At 27.9% G+C, this 18,749-nt stretch overlaps 1 protein-coding gene across 1 annotated transcript in view; it reads left to right on the top strand.

Moving 5' to 3' along the window:
* Positions 1 to 18,092, top strand: part of LOC100210807 (glutathione hydrolase-like YwrD proenzyme) — a 33,392-nt gene extending 15,300 nt beyond the window's left edge. Inside the window, exons 3-8 of the mRNA XM_065789133.1 lie at positions 5,419 to 5,625; positions 5,886 to 6,129; positions 16,349 to 16,517; positions 16,727 to 16,889; positions 16,972 to 17,142; positions 17,698 to 18,092. Coding sequence (XP_065645205.1) covers positions 5,419 to 5,625; positions 5,886 to 6,129; positions 16,349 to 16,517; positions 16,727 to 16,889; positions 16,972 to 17,142; positions 17,698 to 17,994 — 1,251 coding nt within the window. The 3' untranslated portion in view covers positions 17,995 to 18,092. The remainder of the gene's footprint in view (positions 1 to 5,418; positions 5,626 to 5,885; positions 6,130 to 16,348; positions 16,518 to 16,726; positions 16,890 to 16,971; positions 17,143 to 17,697) is intronic.
* The last annotated feature ends 657 nt before the right edge of the window (positions 18,093 to 18,749 follow it).

Genomic DNA, 18,749 nt, shown 5'->3' with positions numbered 1-18,749 from the left:
ACCAAAGACATGCATTGAAACATATGGACCGTAAACACATAGATTAAAGCACATAGAACATACATTGAAGCAAACATGTAGAAATCATAATTTGCAGGTTTTAATAATAAAAAAAAGAAAAAAATAAACAAAAAGTACTGATGATAACTGTAGTAATGACAAAAAGAAAGTTAAAAGAATATTTTAATCGTAAGGATAATATGTCTAAAACTTAGAATAAAAAGTTTTTCAAAATTTTTTTTAATTGATGTTGCTTAAGATGGAGTAAAGGTATTTTAGGATATAGTTTTTTGGACTAATTCAAAATGCACTCAAGGCTCCTGTTCCATTCACAGACACACTGATAAACAATATAACTTTTACCATACGAGTGGGTTTTAAAAGATGGTATTTAGTTTTCCATTAATATCTAGAAGAGTAGGAATGTAATAGTTTACTTTCTGTGAACAAGTTTATGATAGGAAATGGTAAGTTTTTGTTTAAGGAGTCAAAAGCAAAAAGAAAATTAGCATACTTTACTAGCGCTAGAAATGTTGGAATGAAAAGTTTTTTGAAGGACTTCGATGTATTTGAATTGATTGTTTGCAAGTTTATTATTCTAATGGATTGACGCTGAGACGATAGCAGCTTGTTAATGCAATAGTTTCCAACTTGACCCCAAACTTGACAACAATATCTAAGATGAGATAAGAATAATGCATAGTAAATATTCTTTAATGTAACTTTATCAACAAAATGACAAATTATCGAAAGCATACAAGTTTCTTGCTTTTCTTTCATTAATATGAAAGTTCCATGAAAGATTGCAATCAATTAATACACCAAAATATTTAAAACTTTTGAAAGATATAGCCGTTTATTAATAATTTTGATTTTGATTTCAACATTTTTAAAGAAATAGTTTTTTCTCGGAGATGAAAAAAATATTAGTTCAGTTTTTTTGGTGTTGAGACATATTAGGTTAGTATTTAACCAGTGAACTATATCTTTTAGATCCGAATTAACATTTTTACATAAAGAATGATACGATTTGTTGATGTGCAAGGGATTTCTATCATCAGCAAATAGATGAACTGAAGAGAAGTGAACAGAGTTGATTAGGTTGTTAACGCAAATAAAAATAAAAAGAGGACTTAGAACAAAACCTTGAGGAACACCACACAAAACTGATTTATTACTAGAATTGAAACCATTAATACTTACAAATTGTTTTCGATCTGAAAGATAAGATCAAAACCAGTTTACAATACCACGAATTCCACAATAATTTAATTCAGAAATCAAAATACAATGGACCTAATAAAAAGTTTTGACCTTATAATTTTTTTAGATTCAATTTAGATATAAGAGATGAAATTTCTGGAATATTTGTTTAAGATAATAATGAATATTGGATTTGAGTTTATGAGCAACATTTGTAAAAAAAGTGTTCAATGATTCAGAGATTAGAGTTGGATCAGTTATATAAATTTCATTTTCTTGTAAACAGTTGGGAGATGATTTATTAAAATTTTTTAAATTAATTAGAATGTTAATGCCTTTCCAAAGTTCGCGAAGATTTTTTACATTTTCTGAGAAAAAATGGGATAAATGGGTTTCTTTACTAAGTTTAATTAATGTACTTATCATATATTTATATCTTTTAAAAATACTTTCAAACTTTTTTTGTTTGAAAGTATTTTTAAAAGATATAAATATATCTTTTAAAAATACTTTCAAACAAAAAAACCTTTTCCAACAAAAAATATAAGCTCTTTAGATCTTATATTTTTTGTTGGAAAAGGTTGCGCACTTTAATAGATTTTATAATTCCTTTTGTAATCCATGGTTTGAATCGACATTTGAAGTTTTTGATACTTGTTTTTTTAAGCGGGGCCTAGCAATCTAAAATCAATGCTGTTTCAGTAATAAACGTTTGGAAACATGTGTTACTATCATAGGTCTTTATAACATCGTCCCAGTTAATTTTTGATAAATCAGATTTAAAATTTCTTTATTAAAGTTTTTACTCCTGCTATAGAAATTGTGTCTGTGTGGTATAAATAATTTATTGAAATTGGGACAAATACAAAATTAAGGTAAGTGATCAGAAACATAAGTTGTCAAATTTCCTGTAACAATTTCATTAGCTATTAAACTAGAGAAAATTTTATCAATAATTGTAGCAAAGTTCATTCTACAAAGTTCATGATTAGCAATTCTAGTCGGCAAAGTAATAAAAGGGCGAATATTATATAAAAAAAAAAGTTTGAAAAACAGACGTCGCAATGTCATTATTTGATTGCATCAGATCAATATTATAATCGCCAAGTAGGAAAATAGATTTATTTTCAGCAGATATTTTTTGAAGTAAGACAAACATGATATTATTAAAAATATTAATATCTATGCAAGGGTGTCTATAAATGTAACAATAATATTAGACTTTTTAGAAAAAATAACTTCAACAAACGTGGATTCTTAACAATTAAGTGTATAAATCATTAAATCATCTCTTCGTGTGTAAATTAGTTTTTTTGATAAATAAATAATGTGCCACCACAAGAGGATTCCGTTGGTGTGTGCTCAATGTTGTAATTATCAATGAGAACTGGACGAATTGAGGATGTTCCTTTTTTTATCCTTGTTTTACTTATACCAATAATGGAAAAATCAAAATTAATTAATTTTATCTAAATCCTCAAAATGTTTTTGTAACAATGATAAGATGAAAAAAGCAACTTAATTATACCAAGCTGTACTTAGTATCATTAAGCCTGTTACATTTTGTATGCGTCCAAAATTATCAAATATTACATTGAGATGAGCGGCATTGAAATGACAGTAAAAAACCATAGTGGAACCGCAATATTAGAGAGAATGTAAGAAACAATAAGCAGGAAGTTAATAGTTATGTTATTAATAATTGTTAAAATAAAAAAATGCGTATGAATAGATTAGTAGGAACAACCAATTACGACATCGAAAAAACTAACAATATAATAAAAAAAATAATAATAGTGGTACTTAAACAACAATGCAACAGCCAAATAAACAGCAAACTATAACAAAAACAAAAATATTGAAGAAAGTTATAAAATCAAACTAAGTAAAAAAACTAATCAAAGTCAAGAGAAATGTAAATTAAAAATATAATAACAATATTAAAAATAAATATTTAATATTATACATCAAAGTAAGTAATCTAATAATAAGTTGTAGTAGTATAAAAAAAATTAAAGAGTAATATTTAAAATATGATAAAAAATAATAAATTCAACAATAACAAAAATAAAAATTATAAAAACTGATCTTTCCTTCTTATCTTCTTATTAATTTATCAACTTATCTCTTTTTTTTCTATTTTTTTTTTCTTTTTTTTCTCTTTTTGTTAAGTTAAAATCGATATTCAAATTTTCTTGTTAACATTTAAAAAAATTTATTTTTTTAGATGTTAATTTTGAGTGTTTATTCGTTAAAAATTTCTTTTTTTATATTATGTTTTTTTTACACTTCTTTTCTTTTGATATTTTTGAATTCTTTATTTGAAACAATTGCTAATTAAATCAGTTTTTGATTTTCTTTCTCTTTTTTTTTTGAAGCCTTGAGCTACCCTCCAACAATATTGAGCAACAGTTTTCTGTTTGACTTTGTTACAATCATTTAGCCTTTTTTTCAGTTTTAAAAATCTCCTTATAACTTGAAGGTTAGTTGGTAGAACATTTTCTGACAGATAACAACTTTCACCAAATATAGCATGTCTTGTCAGCTGTTGTTGTTCAATAGTTGTTGTTGTTCAAGATTGACAATAGTGGGTGCTTTTTTGGGTAACGGTGTTTCATTAGGGTATTTGTGTGAAGTTGCAGTCCACCTTCATCTGCAGGAATATTGCCATTTAGAAGGAGCACCATACTTCAATAAATAAAACTTCTTATTCTCTCGTCGCCTTGCGTTAGCATTTTTGACATCCGAAGGGTTTCTCCGTAAACGCATAATTTCGTCTTAAAATGTAATTAAATTATTTTATACACTTTATCATTTAATGATGTAAAAACTAATTAAGTTAATTAGTTTTTATCGAATGATGATTGAGAAAAAAAATTAAAACAATACTATATAAGATTTAATTCTTTATTTATTCAAAAAACAAAAACAGCTGTAGGGAAGGCTAGAGCTAATTGGCAGCATGGGTCAATTGACCATTTCATCATTTACTATAGAATTGTTAGGATTTGCGTATGCGCATTTGAATTTATTTTGGACAAATACGTTAACAAGAGGTTAGAGCGTTTGCTTTAGAAGCAAGAAATCCCGGGTTCGATGCAAGCTCTGGGCAAATTTTACAATAGGTTTAGGGTTAGAGTTAGGGTCAGGGTTGAAGGACGCGTGAACTTCCTATTTAAATGCTTTTCCGCAGTGCTCTGTGATAAGACTGTTAAGTCTTCTTGAGGCACCTAAAACTAAAATTAAAATTAAAATAAGCAAAAAACATTGCATCCTTTTTACTTTAAAATGAAAATAGTAAATCGTATGAAAAAAAAAATTATTAAAAAATTTCATTCAAAAAGGCTCTACTATATCTAGTCCGATTTTTTTGAATAATTGCCGTTTTTTAAGATCTATAGACTGTTTATTGGAAAAAAGCTTTTTAGGTTAAATTAGCAAAATTTTCACAGGGCTAGCTGACTCATAGTATTTACTATGGAAAAGAAAAAAATTATAAAATTAATTTTTTTTTAAATTTCTAACAATATTGAAAAAATTTATTTAAAAAAAAATTTTTTAAGAGCTTTTTTTTTAATAGATAAAAGGGGACGAGTTCCGCGACCAAGACGAGACCACAAGGTCTCAAGACGAGACCACAAGGTCTTGTTTTTGGTTTTGAACTGTGTTCTTAAGTCTTGTTCTTGAGCTTGTCTTGGTTACTATGACTTGGTCTTCTCTTGGTCTTACTTTAAAACAATTCAAAGCTTTTTTACTTTTTTAACCTTTTTGAAATAATAAAATGTTCCCATGTTATATGTCACCTTTATTTACTAAATAAAATCAAAAAAAAAAAGAAATCTTTACGTACCAATAATCAATGGCCAACAAAAAACATCATAAAGTTGTTTTTTTATTTACCTTTTTTACAATAAGCTGTTTTTACTTTTACCTTAACTTGTACTTACAATTGTCCTTATAATTACATTTATTTACTAACAAAGAAAAAAATTATAGATACTGTAATTGCCCATAATTATGATAATAATTCAATTTTTTATTGGACAGTTTTTTTTTAATGATTTTCATAAACCTTTTAAACATAACTTGGTTTTAAACAAATATTTTGAAATGCTTTGTTTGATAACAATTTATTATAGCTTTTTGGAAACGAAATTGCCTAGTTATAATTTAAATTAATTATAAATGTTATTAATTGTAAGCCACTACTTTAAGAAATCTTTAGAAGATATATTTGGTCCAGCAATTCGATTAGCCGAAGACGGGTTTTTTCTGCACGAAGTTACTGCTACTTTAAACCAGCAAAACTACTTGCACCTAAAAACAAATGCTACTTCCTATGGAACTGATTTATTAGTCAATGGTAAACCTCCTACAACAGGTCAACTTATTCGAAATCAAAAATTTGCTCAAGTACTAAAGGTATATCTTTTCGTAATAATTTTGTTGATTTTGAGTTATTAATAAATTGATTTTTTTTAAAAGGTAAAATCAGTGCTTTTTATCTTTATAGATTTTTTTTACCTTTTAAATTAACTCTTTACTTTTTAAGCTTTTGTAACAATAAATATGTATGTTAACATGTTAGATGTTAAATAAATAAACTAATATAAAAAAAAAGTTGTTTAAAAAATTATGATAACAATAATAAATTTTAAACAATTTCTAAACTAAATTAAAAGGATTTGGCAATAAATGGAAAAGAAGGTTTTTATAAAGGAAGAATTGCCGATGAAATCGTTAAAACTGTTCAAGGGAATGGCGGCTGTTTAACAATGGAGGATATGGAATCCCATTGCAGCACTTTTGATGAACCAATATTTACTGACTACAGAGGTTTTAGAGTATGGGAAATGCCACCTAATGGTCAAGGCGTAGTTCCGTTGATGATATTAAATATATTAGAAGGATACAATATAGAAAAAGGTAAAATAAATCAAATTTTACTCGAGCTAACATTTAATAATGTAACATCTGACTCTTACATTTTTTACCATAATATGATATTTACAGTTTTAATATGGTATGAAATGCAGTAAACATAGTGTTAAATTCTTTTTAGGATTAGCGCTGAATTATCATTAATCATCTTAATGAATTTTTCTTATTTTATGATTTAACTAGAGTTAGGAACCTCGGTATCGTATAATCTAAGGTCAAGCACTTAGTTCTGAAACTTGACTTTTTTAATCTACAACATAAAAGTAGTTTATACCTGCTTTCAAAAAATAACTTGATGAACCTTTTTAACTTTAAACTTCTTCGTTTGAGATTCTATATTTATTTTGTAAAATCTTTTACTTGGTTCAGTTGAATTCGATACTTAAATTTTCAAGTTTTAAATTTTTTCATAAACTTGCAATAACATTCTTAATCTTTTTGGTGCGCATTTACTCTAGTATCTCGCATTTTTATCTCAAATAAAACAGAACAAAAATTGTTTGTTTGTAACTATTTTTTTAATATAACAAAAAAAACTCACTGTTCTTCTATTCTTATACAGGACTACTGACTGTTTCTATAGACTGTTACAATTGACTCCTTCTACTGACTGCTTCTACTGACTGCAAATAACTCATAAAATTGGAGTTGGCTTTTTTTGAAGCTTTCGTGTAAAGCATTTACATTTCATCCATAAAAATAATATTTGTATTAATTATTTATATTAAAACATAATAAAAATACATTTTTACTTTTGTACTTCCGAAATAAGTTCCGGTTATCCGAGAAGGTGCGAAGAAGAAACTAAAGCCATACAATGGTGTCACTGAGTTTGAGGCCAGATAACCAAACTTTGTTGCGTTTATGCATCAAAAACACCAAACCACTGCCAATGAATAGGTCAGCTTCAAAAGTAGCATACATACATATACTTTCAAAGACGCGTAAATTTTTAATATTTTTATTGACTTACACAAATACAGGCTTGCCATTAAAATGTTAGAGCAGCCGTAGCGCAGTGGTTTGCGCGCTTGTCTTAGAAACAAGAGATCCGTGGATCAACGCCACCCCTGTCCAAGCCTAATAACATCAGTAATGAAGGAGGCGTGAACTTTCTTTCAAATGCTCTTCCGCGGTGCTCTGTGATAAGACCGCAGGGACTTTGTGGGGCACCTAAAATAATTAATTAAAAAAAATTAAAATAATAAAGAATGGCACAAAAACTTAAAGACTTTTTACAATATCTAAAGTAATAAATAAATATACTGCTAAACATATATAAATAGATTATCCAATGAAAGAATGAGTTCTTTCAAAATGGTTTACCTAAAAAGTTATTATTTCGCAGATTATATTTATAATTTGTTTTTAATGTGAAAAAATCTTTTAAAATAATTAATACTGGATCATTGAAACACAAAACATAAGCATTAATAAATTTTTTTTTTTTTTTAATAATTTTTTTGTTCTTTAATCTTTACAAATTCGTAATATATAATACAATTTTTAGAGAGTAAGTAAAATTCAAAAAAAAAGTCACAAAATTGCGTTATACAAAAAATATACAAATTAAAACTGTAAAGTATTAGAAATTACTTCAAAGAACGCGGCAAACTTGCATTACGATCTTGACCTATGAATTCGACCTATGATCTTGACCTATGATCTTGACCTATCATCTTCACCTATACACTAAGACCTATGATCTTGTTATCAAGAACCGCTTATGCGTTACTAATATTTTGAATACTTCAATTTAGAATAAGTTTATATTAAAAAAAATAATTTTATGAGTTTTAGCAGAATGAAAATAAAAATGCAAAATGCAAAATACAAAGAATACCGACAAAAAGAAGTTTTTAGTTTTTTTAATTTTATTTCAATACACATAAATATAAGTAGGTACACGATTTGCTAAATAGGTAATATATAGTCGTTCATGTGTTGATAAATAAGCCTATTATTTGTGTTTTTGTTTTTTGTTGTTGCTGTTGTTGTTGTTGTTGTTGTTGTTGTTGTTGTTGTTGTTGTTGTTGTTGTTGTTGTAGTTGTTGTTGTTATTGTTGTTGTTGTTGTTTTTGAGTTATTTAGAGTTTTTAGAATTATTAGAGTTATGAGAGTTTACATTGGTTTTCGGAACAAAGTTTTATACATAGTTTTAAATGCTTTGGGGTTAATAAAAATTCATAAAGTTTTTAGTGTTTAAAATGAGATCTTTTAATAACGTTATCAGAGTTTTTAAGTTATTCGATTTTTCCAGTTGAGTATTTTTGGATATTATTTTGTTATATAGACAAGGACCACTGTACAAAATGGAAATGCGCGAGAGATTGATTTTTTTAAAAGGTATGTTGAAGTTTACCGTTCCTCTGGTATGGTATCTATTTTTGCTAATTTGAAAGAAATTCTTTGAAAAGTGAGAAAGAATAAGTCCTAGTTTATATTTAAGCGTAAATAACAAATTTTGGAATATATTGATTTGATATACATTTAATGCTTTCAAATTTTTTAAAAGTGGCTCAGCATGCGAGAGTCTATCCTTATTAAAAACTATTCCAGCATGTTTTTGTTTTCGATATAGTGTTATTAGTTTGTATTTTTGAGTACTCGCCATGCAACATTAGCGTATATGCAGTAGCTTTGTATAACCGAGAAGTATAGAAACTATAAATAATCAGGAGACAGTATAGAACTAGCTTTGTAAAAGATACCAATGTTTTGTAATATTTTGGTATTTAATACATTTATATGTGATTTCCATGAGATCAGGAGGCATTTAAGGTTAGAATGAAATAGAATGTATTTGGTTTTTTCTATGTTTAGCGATAATTTATTAGATTTTAACCAACCGTTAATTTTTTCAAGTTCAGTATTTGTAGTTTCATAAAGTTCTGTAATTGATGTGGATACATAAAATAAATTAGTATCGTCTGTAAACATTATGTTCCCAAGATTAAAAAATGTTTTAACTAGCGATCAAAAATCAGCCATTGTGAGAAATGGAATGTTCCCACGATTAAATGTATAGGTTTTCTATTGCTCTATAATACCGTTCTCTTAATGCAAAAAAAAACTTGTGGGTTAATTTTTCATTTTTGAAACAACTTTACGTTAAAATGATGCTAAATCTGTTGTTTTTGTTTTGTTTTGTTTTTTTAAACTTATACGATTGTAGATATGTAAACACTTTTAACCTAATACTTATTGAAAAAATATAATTGATTTTAGACATTGCTTCTTATTATAGTTGCTTTTGTATTTATAGTTCTTTCTGTATTTATAGTTGTTCAGTTTGCTATATTGAGATTTTAGTTAATTATTTCTCAATTGTTCAGAACAGAGTATCCTATTTTAATGCCGACGTCGGATCGAGCTCGGGTGTATTTAAACTTAACCAAGTACTGCCACTATCAAAATTTTAGTTAAAGATACAACTGATTTCAATTTTAGTTGTAATAAGTTTTACTTTCTGAAGTAAAGGTTGAAGTAGCTAGATCTACTGGTAACAGCTTTACTTAACTGTAACTTAACTTAACTGTAACTTTACTTAACTGTAACTTTACATAACTGTAACTTTACTTAACTGTAACTTTACTTAACTGTAACTTTACTTAACTGTAACTTTACTTAACTGTAACTTTACTTAACTGTAACTTTACTTAACTGTAACTTTACTTAACTGTAACTTTACTTAACTGTAACTTTACTAAGTTAAAACGTACTGATAACAGAATTAATCCACATTAGCTCTATTCAGAACAAAAAAAATATCTAATCTCAGAAATAGAAAAAAAAAAAGTGCCAAAAAATTAAAAAAACCAAGGTACAGCTTACAAAAAGGTTCCCATGTGCCATTTTCACAGATTAGAGTGAAGATTTATCTGAAATGTTTTATATAAATCATTGGAAACTTTAGACTATCATACGGTACCGAAGATCTTAAAATATTTGTTGAAATTTATGAAAAAAGTGACTCTACCGATTAAACATATTGTAAAGTGTTAGGTTGAATATGATTATGAAAGTTTTTAGATGATCTAAATGCAAGATATACCGTGTAAAATGCAAGATATACCGTGTACGAATAATAGAGAACACTTACTTGGGTGTAACTTGTCTTGTTAAAAAAGAAATTTCCTGAAATAGACAATATCAGAAAAAAGCAGAACATATCTTTGATTTCATATTTAACATCAGTCTTCTCCAAGATTTGTATAATGAGTCACAAAAACTAAATGGGTGAAAATATCTCGTGCAGTTTTGACTGTTGAAATATGGAAATACAATTGCATTTTATAGTGAAGTTTGCAGATGCTATAGTTGCTCTCTATTAACGGATAACAGTTTGTGGCAAATACTTTTAAATGCGATTAAAATATTTTAACAAAAGTTTTTAGCAAGGTTCTTTGATATTACTGCTGTAGATGTAAATGTTTTCTTTATGTAGCGTGGGAGGCAAAGTTTTTTGAAAATTTGGGTCCACTGGCACCTCTGTCTTTTTGCTTCTTGCCACTTCTAAGTAAAAAGTTTTTGTTGATTTAGGGGGATGATAAACAGGGCCCCGTTTTTGTCTAATATTTCAATTGTTGTTTTGTCGCAATGAGACGTTTTGTTGTTCCAATGTTTTGGAAAATTGTTTTGTCTTAAAAAATTCGAGGTTTTGGTTTGTAAACTTTAATAGTGAACTTGCCAACTAATACTTTGAAAAGTAGTAATAATTGTGGGTTTGGTCTCTCCGCATTCTTTCTTGAAAGAGTGTTTTAAGGCAAAGTGCAAAACTTTGCTCCTTTAGAGATAAAATCTCTTTTGACCGGATTAAATTGGTCTTTTGCAAAAAGTTTTCCAAAATGGCTCTATGCATACGTTTTATTATCAAATTTGCAATGGGCAACACGTTTGCAAGACACCACACTTTTGACATTGCTAGCGTATTTATCAACATGTTCTTATCCCTATGTCTCTTGTACCATCTACTATAATTCATTCTCGTGTTACTCGTCATTTAATTAAGTCTCACACTTTTTCTGTGACTGTTCTTAGGTGCTCCATAAACTCTTATTTGTCTAGTTTTTTTTCCTTGAACATCAGTTCTTCGGAATTCGTTTCCATCATTTTGCTTTCCTGATTCATATAATTTGCAATCCTTCAACCCTTAAAGGACGGGAAAAAAAAGTTACGTTAAGGACGGCTGGGGTATTAAACTACCCTAACTAAAAATATAGGTTTTTATACAAAATATGTTGAACTTTTTAAATTAAAATGCGTGCTTTTAACAAAAATATCAATTTTCTCAATTTTTTTTTAAATAAAAGTGATATTTGAGATAATTTATTCAAATAAAAACAAAATATATCTTCTATATAAGGCAACTATTGCAAACAATTTTGCAGACGGGTTTTTCTGTCATGAACACGAGAACACATATAGCATCTTTTTATATGCTGCTCTGGTATTGGTTGACCTTGATTTAAAAGGCTATTTTGTGCAATTACTTGGCGAAGATTATTATTTGCAACTGTTTGTGGTAGATTGTCGTTTGCATCAAATTTTTTAATAAGACTTTTTGATAATTCTTTTAAAAATTCTCTTCTTCTATGAGAAGCCCCATTTTTATAATTTGGGTGAATTGATAAGAATAAAATCAAAGCATTGTATGCTGCAATATCCAAAATATTACAAAAACATTGTAAATAGCCATCGGTTACTCTTTCGGCGACTCGAGTAGCACCTGACAACCTGGTCTAATGTGTCAACTCCACCTTTATATTTGTTGTAATCTAGAATAATATGTGGTTTTTCATTATGGTCCACAACAATGTCATTACTGTGATGGAAGGTTGATAATAATATTACTGCTTTGTTTTTCTTAGGTACATAAGAAACTATTGTAGAGTCATTTTGAAAACCAAAGATGCTAGAGTAAACTGGTCGATGTAAGGCTGGCAATAACTTTTTTGGTATTTCTCCTTTATTTTTTTTAATGGTGCCAGTGTATGTCATTTTACGTCCTAGCAATGCACGTGCAAGATGAATGTTTGTAAAAAAATTATCAGCTGTTATGTGTCTACCACTTCCATTTAAGTGATCAGTTAGTTCAAGAACTACTCGTGTACCTTGTCCAACATCACGTGCTCCATTTACTCTACCAATATACGGTTGCAAGTTTATGCAATAAGAGGTTTCAGCATCACATAATATCCATATCTTCATTCCATACTTTCCTGGCTTAGTAGGTATAAACATCTTAAATGGACAACGTCCCCTAAATGTAACTAGTTTCTCATCGACAGTGAGATATGCACTTGGATTGTAGTTGCTCTTACATTTAGTAATAAACATTTCCATTATATTTCTTAAAGGTGCAAATTTGTGTTCAAACCGTCTTTGATTTCTTGTTTCTCTCTCATCAAATCGAATGCATCGTCGCAAGTTAACAAATCGATCTCTTTGCATTGAAGCCGAAAATATTGGTATGCCATCTAATCTACTCCAAAGTTCTTTTATGCTTTGGTTTTTAGAATGGAACACTCCAGAAGAAGAATTCCAATAAACTCATAAAGTTCATTTACTGTTGTGTCAATCCATCCTTCTAGTCTTATTCTACGAGCTTCAGCATTAGTGCAGTTGACAATAATTCTAATCATTTCTGGTGTTATAAAGAGTTTAAAGGCAGCATCCACACTTTGGCCGCAAACCTGAGCTGCAAACCTTGTTGGGCCAGTTGGTTGTCGAATAATATTGTGTGCACGTGGCTGAGCAGCATCTACACATGGAAGTTTACTCCAAATTTCCTCACCATTCTTTGAAATCATGTTTTGATTTAATATGTGATTTTCCTGAACAACTTCTTCATCACTTTCATCAGAGATAATAGCATCTGATTCATCGTCAGCTGTAATAATATCTTCTTCATCATCTGTAAGATTTTCGTCAGCTGAGTCATCACTTGAAGATAATTCATTTAAACTAAAAATTATATTATTAGCCTCAACTGCAGCATTTCTTCTTGGGCGACTCATTATATTAGTTTATTTATTCTAAAAAATAGTTTCAGTGTTTATCAAACAAAATATGTGAAAAATATATAACAAATTCTTTAGGCATTATTATTTTGTATCAATAATATAAATATTTTTGACATAAAAACAAAATATATGCAACATGAGCACACTATTGTTGCTACAGTGATTGTATATATATAATGCATATATAGTATAATTTACTCATGAAAAAGATAAATCATACCCCATACCTATTAAAAAATAACTAAAACACAAACAAGTATTAAACTAAACATGATTCATATAACTATTGATTGATTCACTAACTAAAAAATGGGAAAACTTGCATGGGGTATAAAAATACCCCAACCGTCTTTAACGTAACTAAATTTTTAACAAACAATATTATTGTCAATTAATTAGTAAAACAAAAACATTTTACACTAACATCTTCCTTAAATGATAATAAAAGATGTTCTGAAGTGGCAGTTCAAATAGTCAAAATTTGTTGATGTGGCAGTTAAAAACAAACTCTTCTGGGGTAGTAAAATACCCCGCCGTCCTTTAAGGGTTAAGTCGTCTGTCAATAGTTATCTTGCTCTACAACCTTCATCTTTTCTTTTCCAGTAACTTCCAACCCTAATTAGTGGTTGCTTGCAGCCTTGTTGGAAGCGAGATGTTTAAAAAAAAAATGTGACAGTACGTCTAGTTTCTAGTACGTAGTCCTGGAAAGTTGAGTTTTTTCTCTACTTTCTTTAGAACTACTACCCAATTGAAACAAGTAGTTTTACTCAGTCTGGTGTAAAAGGTAACACCCAATATTTTGAAATCGAACTTTAAAAAAAAATACTTTTGACTTTTATTAAAATTTATTATTATATTACTTTTTAGTCTGTCTGTTGATTATTTTTCTTAATAGACTTAAATGCTTTATCAAACTTATCAGGTGATAAATCAGATGATAATTCATCTTTTTAAATAAATTCTTTTTTCAAATAAATGGTTGTGTTCTTCATATTAATATTTTTTTCATTTAAATCGGTTGTTTTTTTTTAGTATTTTATGTTCAAATTCTGCTTTATTTTTTAGATTCCAAGTACTGTTTAGTTAATTAGTAATTAGTATATTAGTAATCCAAAGACTTTAGGACCAATAATTTTTTCACAAACTGGAAAGTTCGCATAATATACAGAGTAAAATGTTTCAAAAAATTTATTATAAATTTGATTTGCATTATCGCAAAAGTTTATCTGATTGCAACATAGTAGCGACAGTTGTTTTTTAAAAGATTCGAAATTAATTTTTTTTCATTGTATAAAATGTTTGTATTGATTTAAAATTTTTTCTTTAACGTCAAAATTTAAGACCTTTGCAATAATCCCTCTTTATTCCGCTTTAATTTTTTCCCCGTTCTAGTTTGAATGTAGATGTTGTTTGATTTGCCAAGTTTTTTTTAATAAATAGTTTTGTTTTTGTTTTGCTTTCTTCTTAGATTCCATTTTTGTTTTCTTCAAATCCTGCAAAGCGTAGATTGTTTCTTCTATTTATATCTTTTATTGCAATTTTTTATTTAAACACCTCATCTTTTTCTAATTTTTTACTTTTATGATTTTGAAACTTTCTTTAAGTTCGCTAAACACTTTCAATGTATTTTCATACTGATTGTTTTGCACGTTCATTGCAGTGTTATAACAAATATTTCTTTTCTTTAAGGACATATTTTATTATTTTAATACTTTTATGTTTTCCTATAACTTGTCAACTTTATTGAAAAAAAAAAAGTTATATGTTACTTTATAAAGTAACATACAATTTTTTTTTTTTTCTCGTTATGTATGAACATTAAATTTAATGTTCATTCATTCTTCAAAGCTTTCAAAGCACAATATTGTGTTATTAAAAACATATATATAGAACTGGAGTTTTTATGTGTTTTTTTTCTGTAATCATTTTACTTATGCTATAAGGGCACGTTTTGACGTAGTTCAGCCTGATTTTGCCAAAGCGTTTGACATTGGATTCTTGAAATATTCCAGGTCTTTTTCTGTTCTTACGTAGTGTCTCATTTGTATTTTTGCATGAAGCTGTTCAAAATTGAGCCATAAAGCATGTCTCGTAATTTTGTACCCTAAAACCCAAGGACCACTGCTACGCTATTGAATTTAAAATTGACGGCAATGAAGCAATCTTATCTAATATTTCAAGATGTACCTCAACATAAGCCAAATGGAATGAATTGAGTAACCATTACTGGCTTGCAAATCCGGTACCAGCCACTTGCAAAACCTGTACAAGCCAGTAGTCTTCGAGGTTTTTCCCATTGCAAATATGAATGCAATGGAAACATAATTATTATTTTAACATTTGCTATAAAACATGAATATGTATAAAGACTTTCTAATCAAAATTACAAATACCACTTTTGTCAATCACAATTGAAAATCATACTAGCATGGAGTCCGTATTATACAAAAGATATTAATGAACTAGAAAAAGTTCAACGAAGAACAACCAAAATGATATCGGAAATAAGACATCTTGAGTTCAAAAAAGTATTGGAAATTTTGGATTTGACAACATCAGAGGCTAGACGGCTAAGAGGCGACTTGACCCAGCAATTCAAAATATTTAAAGATATTGAAATAACTGTTATTAAACAAAATCAAACAATGAACTCTATTTTCTTATCAGGTCCTGCATCTAACATTAGAGGAATAAAACGTTGAATGAAACCTGAATTGGTTAGAAATTGTTTGAAAAGGCATTACTTTTTTAGCAATAAATTGTTGATGAATGAAATAACCTACCAGCAGAAGTTGTTCAATCTATTACAGTTAAGAGCTTCAAATCAAACTTGCAGTTGATTGACTTATAAGCAATAGCAAAAAAATCAAGAAAGCTTATTATTAATGCTTTATTATTTAGAAACTGAAATAACTTGTTCATTAATTAATATATACCGGCTGTCATAGATATTGCCTGGCGCTTTATCTCAACAGCATTAACTATAATTATTATTGTTATTTGTAAAACACACTATCTTATTTATTATATAAATCATATATATATATATATATATATATATATATATATATATATATATATATATATATATATATATATATATATATATATATATATATATATATATATATATACATTTTCTTTATTTGTGAAAAAATTATAGTATGCTTACTTTGCAGAAGTAAGGATGTCGTCATCTTTATTTCATAAACTGATTGAATCAACAAATCTTGCTTTTGAAGAAGGATTTAAATGTATTTCTGATCCTGTATTTAAACCTAATAACGTTGAACCATTTTTATCGAAGAAATATGCAGAAGAAATGCGTCGAAGTATTAATCTTGAAAAGTATGTGAATAATTGTTACCTTTTTAAACATAGTAAAGCGTTAAACTTGTTACCAAAACTAAAACGCCATTAAGTAACGTTTTTGTTATATGTTTTTACCACAAATTTCTAAACTTACTTTGAGCGTTAAATATCAATTATAGCTTGACCCTTAAGTATAATTTATAAAGTTGTTTTCAAATTCAACTGTAAATTTTAAAAAAATTTAGAGCCTCTCCAAAAATTTATTCCCGCTCAGGTGTAAATACTGGAACCGATACAGTCTATTTTTCAGTTGTTGACAACGATGGAAACGCTTGCTCTTTTATCAATAGCAATTATTATGTGTTTGGTAGTGGTTTAGTCCCAAAAGATTGTGGTTTTGTCCTTCAGGTCAGTATATATTGTATAACAAATAATTAAAAATTGAAATGTTTTATAAAAGAAATATATATAAAACAATAAAATTTTTTAGAACAGAGCATCAAACTTTTTGCTTCGTAAAAACCATGGAAACTGTGTTGGTCCTAGAAAAAGAAGTTATCATACAATTATTCCTGCAATGGTAACACATGCTTCAAACAATGACTTATTTGCATGCTTCGGAGTTACAGGTGGTTTTATGCAACCACAAGGTCACGTGCAGGTTTAAAACCATTATATTTGAATTTTAATAATATATCATTTTATATCAAAATTGTTATATTTTACACAATTTGAAAATCATATAAATAAATAGGGTGTGAGCTTATAAATTAAAAAGTTATGATATCTGAAAAATCTTGTTACAGGGTGAGTATGGTTGTTCTATTAATTAGAAATCATGATTTGAGTGACTTGACAAATTTTTTTCTATTGAAAAAAAGTATGATTTTCTATAAGAAGAGAACATCTTGTAATTGACAAAAGCGGAATTTGTAATTTTAATTTGAAAGTCCTTATACATATTTATATTTAATAGCAAAAGAGCATTTAGTTTCACCATTGCTGCCTCATCAGGAAGAGAACTCTTCCTGATGATCCAGCAATGGTGAAACTCAAAGTTGAAGAAAAAAGTTAGATAAGTGTTTTTTACTAATTTATATATATATATATATATATATATATATATGTATATATATATATATATATATATATATATATATATATATATATATATATATATATATATATATATATTCATATTTAATTTACAAACTAGGTTTTGTTAAACCTTATTGATTTTGGTATGTCGCCTCAAAACGCCCTCTGTCACCCTCGATGCTTTGTTAAACATTACAGCATTAAACCCCATACAGTATATCTAGAAGAAGGAATTCCTGAAAAAGTTTTCGAAGAATTAAAAGTTCTCGGTCATAATGTTGTAAATGTTTCAAATTTTAATCGTTTGATGTTTGGACAAGGTCAAGTTATTCAGGTTCGTCGTGACGAGCAAGGTAATCGAGTGTTATGGTGCGGTTCAGACAGTAGAGCTGATGGATGTGCTCTTGGTTATTGAATACTTTTTTAACTATAACTTGTACGTGTTGAAAAGATTTTTACAATAGCGAACTTTTGTTCTGTTCTTTTCAAGAATTCAAAAAAAATTACCTGCAAGTTTAGTTATTTTTCTGATTTTAAAAATCATATATTTATATATATAAATATATATGCAAATATATATACATATATAAACACACACGCACATATATATATATATATATATATATATATATATATATATATATATATATATATATATATATATATATATATATATATATATTTTCTCATTAGGTCATTTTGCCAAAAATTGTTTGTGCAATGTATCCAATTGTTGGATATCAGCCGTAACAGTTACTTTCGGTTAAAATTATAAAGTATTGGATATATTGCATAGCCAAATGTTAGTAAAATAACCAGGTCTGCTCAACAAAAAAGGAGTCATTTTGCAATATAATAATGTGGTAAATTTGCAATATAATAACATAATAATCTTGCATTATGTCTGGCAGCATGATGCAAGATTAACCCAAGAAAAAAAAAAAGACAACAAAACTCGGAGGTTTTATTACATCCTTAATATTTCTTAGACATAGCACCATCCCATTTTTAATTATTCCTGTTCACGCAACAAAAGCTGAATCTTAAAGTTTTTAAAATGTCAATGACGTTCAAATTCACCATAATTTTATGAATAGGGATTTAAGAGTACCAACAAGTACCAACAAGATTACTAACAAAATGACAAAAGTGCAAGATAGTGATGGAGAT

The sequence above is a fragment of the Hydra vulgaris genome, chromosome 01 (assembly GCF_038396675.1).
Source record: "Hydra vulgaris chromosome 01, alternate assembly HydraT2T_AEP".
Lineage (NCBI taxonomy): Eukaryota > Metazoa > Cnidaria > Hydrozoa > Anthoathecata > Hydridae > Hydra > Hydra vulgaris.
Note: the sequence above shows the minus strand (reverse complement) of the source record. Positions and strands in the feature narration are given on the sequence as shown.